At 33.7% G+C, this 8,838-nt stretch overlaps 1 protein-coding gene across 1 annotated transcript; it reads right to left on the bottom strand.

Moving 5' to 3' along the window:
- Positions 1–3,405: 3,405 nt before the first annotated feature.
- Positions 3,406–5,879, bottom strand: LOC145112722 (agglutinin-like). Its single transcript, XM_079048859.1, has 6 exons — positions 5,823–5,879; positions 4,753–4,788; positions 4,440–4,649; positions 4,082–4,351; positions 3,765–3,992; positions 3,406–3,675 (listed from the first exon to the last, which is right to left on the bottom strand). The coding sequence occupies exons 1-6, from the start codon at positions 5,877–5,879 to the stop codon at positions 3,406–3,408; spliced, it is 1,071 nt and encodes a 356-aa protein (XP_078904985.1).
- Between the last annotated feature and the right edge of the window lie 2,959 nt (positions 5,880–8,838).

The raw sequence follows: 8,838 nt of genomic DNA, 5'->3' as shown, positions 1-8,838 counted from the left end.
GTAAAATTTTGATAAAATACTTTTTATCCTTAGTGATCTAAACGAGAGTCATAGTATTCGTTAAACCGAGAGCATGCATATAGAGAATGTCAAAATCTAACTTCATTTGAGGAAGTTATGATTTTTCTAAGATTCAACATAGTAGTGTACAACTCAGAAATCGAATTTTAGATCGATCGTTAGCCGACACAATCTAAAGGAGAATTAATGATCTCGTTAATAGGATCTCAACAATATAAAGACAATCGAAAACGAACGTCGGATGACAAAGTTATCAATTTTTAATGGATTTTAATTGTCTAAGCATGTTAAAATATAACTTTAAAAATAAAGTCAAAAATTAGCTGACGGATTCTAAAAAAAAGTTGTAGATCTCATCGATAGCTACACATGGATATAAAGAACGTCAATAACGGAGTTCGTATGCAAAAGTTATGAATTTTACATGATAATTAATTTTCGGATTAACCTCGGTGCGACACGTGTTGCGATCTGGTGCACCCCCTTCCTCCCCACCGCTTGCCACCAGATGTCGATACATGACCCCTAGTACGCCAAGCGTAATTTGCGTACGCCTAGCATACTGAGTATGCTCAACGTAATTTGAGTACGCCCAGCGTACTGGGCCTCCTGGCAGCTTATAAATAGAACACGAATTTCACTATTTTCTTCACATATTTCCTTCCAATCTCTTCCAAAACCCTCCCATGGTCCCATGACCTTTATCTAGCGCTTCCTAAGTGCTAGTAGTGAAGCTCCGGAGCTCCATAAAGCCCTGAGAAATAGAGCTTTCGGTTTAAAAGTTTTGTCCGCGTAAAGTCCGGTTTCTCGCCAAACCACTTGTAAGTTGAGTTATGCTTACCATGCTTTAAGTATAACTTATGTTTAAGTTCGTTATCATTATTATGAACCTATAAACAAGATTTATTGGTGATTCCAAGTCGTTATATTGGTTGATCTACTTACAAGGGTGATGCCTAGGTTAGATTTAATGAGGTGTTTAAAGTGGGATTTCCAAACATTATACTTTATATACCAAACGGACCCTACCTCCGATATGATCCTACCTGGTTATCCCTTATCAGCAATAGATCAGTAGACTTTGAATTAATGATGAATCTAGACTTATAATTAGTCGCATATATTAGACTAAGACTTAATAATAATGATACTAGGTTACGTCAAAGGAAAAGACAGTTGCTAGAAACGAAGCGTTGTTCGAATTTTGAGCCATCGGTTTAACAAGTGAGTGCGTAGTCCATTTAATGAACATAATTTTAATACAATTATTAATTAAAGTATTAAATATATGTTAAAGAGTTTATGTGTGAGATATTTTCTATGGCTTGGAATACGTGTTAAGAACATATTTGATAATATATGATGATTTATGACTTACAGAATAGACCCAAATTAATTAAGATGAATATCGGGTAGTATCTCCTTAAGAACACGAGAGAGATATACACGGAGGGTAGAACTCTAACATTTGTCTTTGATCCGGGAGCATGAATTATATATATTCATTTCTCTTTGATCCGAGAGCATGGATTAAACATAGACATTCGTCCCTAATCCGCGAGAATAAATTGGGCATAGTCATTTGTCATTAATCCGAGAGCATGAATTAGACATAGCTAGCCATTCGTCCCTAGTTCGAGAGTATGGATTGGGCATAGTCATTTGTCATTTATCCAAGAGCATGGATTAGACATAGTCATTCATACCTAATCCGAGAGTATGGATTAGGTAAAGTTATTCATTTTAGATCCGAAAGTATGGATCGTGTCGTGAGAATCGACGGGGTATGGTAAATTTTTTATATGAGGTGAAATTGTATCTTGTGAGTTCTAATTTATATATATATATATATATATATATATATATATATATATATATATATATATATATATATATATATATATATGTGTGTGTGTGTGTGTGTGTGTGTGTGTGTGTGTGCGCGTGTGTGTGTGTTATATAACATTTTGGGATTGAAATCCCTATATACTCACCAGGTTTCTCAACCTGACTCACTCATTTTATTGTATCACAGGTAGCAATATAAAAGATACATTCTGCTGAGAGATTCTATGAGTATTAGGCCACTAGTTTATTTACTATAAGGCTTGTAATATTTCGTTATGCTTATGTTTCTGTATTGATGATGACACCCCGTCGTTTAAATATAAATAAAACACAATTTTTCGAAAATGCTTTGATAATATCATTATCATGTTTTTGGGAACAAATTCCGTAATATTATTCTTTAAAAATGATACCCTGATTTTAAATAAACATAAACAAATCGGTCTTTTCTGACCGTGAAATTGAGGATGTCACAATATACCTAAAGTTTCTTATTTGATGTTCTTAGTTATAGGTTCAATAGTGAAACCATAGATCCTTAGGTTGTATGTAAACTTAAGGGTTTTAAGTTTATTTGTTTTATCTAAATCCTATCATATTTTTCCATCTATAAAGTATAGATATCAAATTTGACTTAGACCGTTATACTAATTGTTAATTCTTGCTTACGATAAAAAAAAAAAAAAAAAAAAAAACCTATATTCTAAAAGATGTCATGTTTTCGAAATAAAACTATTAACCGTCAACAAAAAAAACATTTCATCCCTCCCCCGCTCCCAATAGTCCTGCCGCATTGCGCATATGCGCCATTAGTTGTATCAAATACAATGTTTGAGGACATTTCTTAGTATTAGCTTCTTTATGTTTTGTTGCTTTAGTATTAGCTTCTCTGTGGTTCTTTCGTGAGATTATAATTTTATATTTTTAAATATATTATTGTTTTGTATTATCATCTTACCAATTTAGAAAATATAATTATCATTGAGCTTTATTTTAAATTGGTTGATTCAGTTTTTATTGTGTACTAGCTGAAAAGTTAGCTGCTAGCTGAAAAATTAGCTGTTAAATAAAAAGCTAGTTGATAACTGAAAAATCAGCCGATAAAAAACAACGTTTGGTAAAACTAATTAAAAAACTAGCTAAAATATATAAAATGACATAAAAGAGCATTTTAAATGAATATGTTTCTATAATTAATTAAATGCATATTTGAAATTAAAAAAAAACTGTTAAAAATTTGTCTAAATAGCTTTTAAAAAAGCTAGCTTATACGCTAAACTTATAAATTATTTTTTGGCTTGCCATGACAACATAAAAAAAATAAATAAATAAATAAAAAAAAATTGAATAATAAGCTAACAGCCAAACATCTATCTAAACAAAAATCTATTTGAAAGAATCCGTACATAATTAAAATGGTTCATGCAAGTGGTGTATATTTATGTCATGTCACTAATCCATACTTCCCCCAATTAATTTTGTGTTCGTCAAAAACAAAACAATAAGACTACCAAAATTAATGGCATTACGGTCTCTTTAAAAATATTCCATATGCACACCAATTGAATTCAGAAACTTGCTGTGTGTCCCATGGAACCCTTTCAACTTCCCAGGTAATGGGGTTGATGAAAATGGAATATACCCAGGTAACCCATCATCACTTCTTTGTCTTCCATATGGCCCATACACTTTCTTGTTTGAATAAAAGGTTAATGACGTTATAGCTTTGGCACCTCCAATCTCCTCTACCGGTCCAACGAAGCCAGATATGCATGTGAGATACTCCTTCTCTACGTCCAACTCAACCTGTAAAGTCCATTATACCCCCATCATTACTGTTAAAATACAAAACAAAAACTAATGCGTGCGTGTGTGTGTGGAATATACATACATACCTGTTTAATCACATCACCAGCGGTTCCTCCCCCATGCACGGGTGAAATGACGATTTCACCATCTCTTTTGGTATATTCAAACTGGATGCCACAGATTACATCATTAGGCGCTCCCACATGAACACGTATACGTCTTATGTTAGAGAAAACGCCATCGTCCCATTGCTGGCCTAGAGATATCCCCCAGGGTCCTGCATCCTTGGGCATTATCATAGTGGAGATATGTCCCTGTAGTTAAAACATTATTCATATATGAATATCGTTTAACGCACGCTACACATGCCTAACTATTTTATAGAACTTATGCATTTAATTACCTTGGGTCTGTATTCACAACCAAGAGCTAGGGATTTATGCATCACATAAATACCAATAGCCGAGATGTAAGTGTTATCGTATCCATGGAATCCGACTATAACCCCACCTCCACCTTCGTATGAGAACCGATTGCCACTAACCGAACCATACGGACCATGTTGTTTCACATTTGTCCCAAAGCAAAGAGACGTCACTACTTTACCGGTTACACGGTCCTCACACGTACCACTAATTGAGGTCAAGTATTCTTTTGGAAAGTCGATCGAAATCTGCAGATTTAAAAACAATGCAGTTCGTAAAAATACTTTTGAATGTGTTTGTTGATCAATGACATCAAGAACCAGTATTTAGTTTTACCGTGTGCGTTTTGCCCATGGACGCACCAAAAGACTCTTGGGTTCGATCTTTAGTAGATGATATGCTCTGAAACATGAAGCCACATATGTCCATCGATGTAGCTGAAACAGTAATCTTGTTAATGTTGCCTTCAGCCATATAAATCCAGTGACGACTTGTCGTTGTTGCATCACCCCATGGCCCATACACTTTAACACCTCTTCTTTCTGCCTGCAATTCATAAAAGAGTAAAACAGGGAGTAACTACGTAAGGCATTCAGAAAATAGAAAGAGAAGAAAAGCAAATGCCAAAAAGTGAAACCCCCCAACCTACCATCAAACAGTATTGAGATCTTGATATATCCACAACCTGCAATAAATAAGCCGTAAAAGTACATTAACATAATGATGTTTTCACTGAAGTCAGAAAAAGAAGTTCAGATCAAGATGCTTGATCGAAGAAGAAGAATAAAAACTTGTTGGCAAATTTAAAATCGATTAACAATAAATCCAAAACAAACTACTCTGTTTATTCGTGGATAATGAACCTTAATATAGACTTACAGCAATGTTTTTTCGTCAATACAACTCGATCTAACGACGAATCCAAAACATACAAGTAATATGTTTGTGCATGAAGAATTAGATGTATTCAATAGCGAATATACAGAAAGTGAATATAGACTTACACCAATGGTTTTTCGTCAATGCAACGCAGAATGTAAACAAGAGTCTTTCAAAGATTGATGAAACACCACAACACCGATCTTCCTTATAAACAAGCAACAATAACAGCTTTATAAAGAAGCAACAATAACCGCGCGCTTTAACTTCAACTCTCGCATGTTGACACTTAGGCCCTTCCTGCGCTAACTTTAAATGTCCATGCCCTCTACTTTTATAAACTTTACACTTTCTTCGTATCTTTAAAATTTATTGAATATACTAATCGTACACTTAATCCAAATAAGTTAAAACTAGAACTAAGAGCGTCTACATTGATTTATCTCTTCTAGAATTTATTTAGTGTTTCACTAAAAGCAAATCGACCTTTAAATATCCTTTCCAGTAGATAACTTTTTCTTAATATTTTTTGCAATAATCAAATACTTACATATATCTGAAATATTTTATGTGAAAACTAAAAGAAAAGAAATTAATAATAAAATAAAATACATGTATTATGCAAAAGGTTAAAACTAATTCAAAATACATGTATTATGCAAAAGGTTAAAACTAATTCAAAATACATGTATTATGCAAAAGGTTAAAACTAATTCAAACAAAGGTGGAGGGGTTGAAACTGTTGCTTAGAGGTAGAAGAGGGGGCAAAACTGAAACTTGAGTTTTTTTAAACACAATCAAATACGTATTTGACTGGTCATAGAATCACCGCCATCAAACAAATCTACCATCGTAGTTATCGGCAACAAACAAACCGAGAATTGACGCAATTACCATTTGTTCGATGTATTTGAGTTGGTTTATAATGTTAGCACTAACTATTATAGGTTTATAGTAGCATGTGAAACATCATCACTATACTTTTTATCAAAATACCTATCACTAAACATATCATTCTGTCGTATATTTTCTAATTAAATTTAATTCAAAAATACATTAAATACATATAATTTTTTAAATATTAGTTTTTTATTGATTAAAATACAACCTTACATTAAAAAATGACATTAATTAAAATAAAAAATAAAAATAACACTAAAAATAAAAATAAAACATTTAAAAATACCAAGCATAACTAAAAAAAACTATCATTATTCCTATATCGGGATCGAACGGACTGTTTCTTTGCGAGAAAAATCTTCAATTTTTCGCCTTCGATATCGTCCGTTTTCATTTTCAAAATCTTAATATCGGTTTTTGTTTGAAGCGTTGTTTGCGCCTCTTTGAATGATGTTTGCGCTTCTATCATTTTTTGTTCTACCAGACTCAACATCTCGGCTTTGGTTTCTTGAATATGGACATATCGATCAAATTTCTCTCCAAATGATCGATAACACTAGAATCCGAAGCCGACGAACCCGCTTTTTTTGCTTTATTTCTTCAAACGGGCAGACGAAGAGGTTGTTCGTCTTCAAGATCGATCAGATCATTGTTGATGTCGATGTGTGTTCATCCGTCCGATTGTTGGGAAGTTGCATCGGGTTTATTGAACGCTTTGAACCGGAAGAGTTTTGTGAAGTTCCTTTTGTTTTCTCTTTCCATTATGGAGCATCTTTCAATTTTAGCCACGGTTTCACATACGGAAAAGCTTTGCGAGCCGGCCTTATTTTTTCAAATTGATCCAAGGCCGCCTTGAAGAAATTGAAATCGTTTGACCCACTTTTGCGTATGTTTTGGAGGTTGTTGTAAATTCTTCCAAATTTGTTGCATTTTAATCGAATATCGCGCCACTTCGACCTAATTTGATCAGAATTTTGAGTTTCACTTCCCGTTAAATGATAGAACATGCTTCAAACTTTCTCCCAAAAACAAGTGAAGGTTTGACTGTCTCCTTCAATGGGGTCTTGGGAAGCCGAAACTCACGCCTCTGCTAGCTTATCTTCTTCCTCTTTTGTCCATGGTACCTTTTCTTGGCCGGTAGTGGGTCGGGCCAGTTTTTTTCCTTTTTTTTGGTTGAAGTGGTGGTGGCGAAGGTTGTGTTTTCGAAACAAAATCTGGCAAATGAGGTGGTTATGATTGTTGTGGTTGTGAAAGTGGTGCTTGTGACGATAGTGGATGGAATTGTTGTTGAAAGGTCGGGAAATGTTGGAATTGTTCTTGGAAAAGTGGTGTTTGTTAGATAGAGAAACCGGTTTGTAGAAAATTCATAAAACCACCTTGAGGTGATTCCATGGTCGGGAAATTTTTTTTTTGTGGGGTGTATTTTAATTGTGATCCATGATTTTTGGTTGTAAAAAAGGTTGTGTGTATATTGTATAATATAGATAAAGAAAAGAATGGTGTAAAAAATGTGGGTGTATAGTATGGTATTTATAGGTAAAATTTGTGTGTGTGTATGTGTGTGTGTGTGTGTGTATATATATATATATATATATATATATATATATATATATATATATATATATTGAAATTTATCCGTTCAACGGCTCCTTGAACGGTCAAAATGAATCCAACCTTCCCATTCATCGTTGCACTCCTTCCTCCCCACCACAAAGCTCAACAAAAACGTTGCACCACGATCGACCGAGATGGTGTGCACGGACCACGATCGGGCCAGCTTGACCAAGAAGCCGGTCGTTATAGGTATATGTGATGGTCTTACTTCGTCTTCATCGCTCAAGCTTTAATCCAACCATATCAGCTACCTACGCTCTCACTTCTCTCACTTCTCGTCGGAAAGACAAGCATATTCTTGGACTCAGGTAAATCAAAAATATCACATTTAGAAATTTCAGTCTGGTGCTTATTTCATAACTTCATTCGACTATTTTATGTGTGCCTAATAGATCTGCCATGATTTCTTTGGTATGTACTTTTAATTTACCAATTTTGTTAGTTAGTTACAAGGAGGTTGAGATCTAGTTTTTTGAAAAGGAGAAGTGAGTTTGTCAGCATTCCTTTAGCTCTTGATTGGAATTTATTCAAAAGAATTCATTGATTCTTTTAGGTTTTCTTTTAGATTCGTTAGATTTTCATGTTATCTGACTGCATTTAGGTTTGCACGATACTTACCATGCTTGTTCTTGATCTAGTTAGGTAGAGTCTATACAACACTTCTGGTCATTATGAATTCACAAATTGGTATTGATTAGGACAACATTTGTTTATTACCAATATTTTTGCATTATTAAGTGTAGTTGATAAGCTATGTTGAACTAAATCTAGAACATTGAAGCTTTTGATCCTAGGATAGTTGAAGCACTAGAAAGAGGCATATTTGAGGATAAGACAAATTGATGAATTAAAGGACATATGGCTGAGAACATGCCCATGTAGCCATATGACATCTCTAACTACTTTTTTCATCCTAGTAGTTTTTGGATTGTTCAATCTCAATGTAAGTTTATCCCTGGAACATGACCTTTCTTTGATAAATGATTTGTGCTACCAAATAATGTAATGAATTTTTGAGTTATGTATCTTAGAGTATTACGATAAATGGCTTAATTACAACCATTAGAGATTTGTGGTTTGAATGTTTGATTTGAGTCTTGATTTTTAGGTCATTGATTTTGTTTTATGCTACATCTTTAGACATGTGTCATTTATTATATACTATGTTGTAGACACTTGAACTACTAGAAAAGAAAGAGTACTTATGAGAAGTCTTTGATAAAATTATATGTTTTATTCATACTAACAGTAACACACTGCTCTATTGACATGTCCATTGTTTTTTCAATGAAGCTTTCAATTAGAGATTAGTAAATTAGACACTAGAAGTTTTGTTATATCA

This window comes from Lactuca virosa, chromosome 1, assembly GCF_052849685.1.
Source record: "Lactuca virosa cultivar CGN04683 chromosome 1, Lactuca_virosa_CGN04683_v6, whole genome shotgun sequence".
NCBI lineage: Eukaryota > Viridiplantae > Streptophyta > Magnoliopsida > Asterales > Asteraceae > Lactuca > Lactuca virosa.
This window is presented reverse-complemented; position numbering and strand designations above follow the sequence as displayed.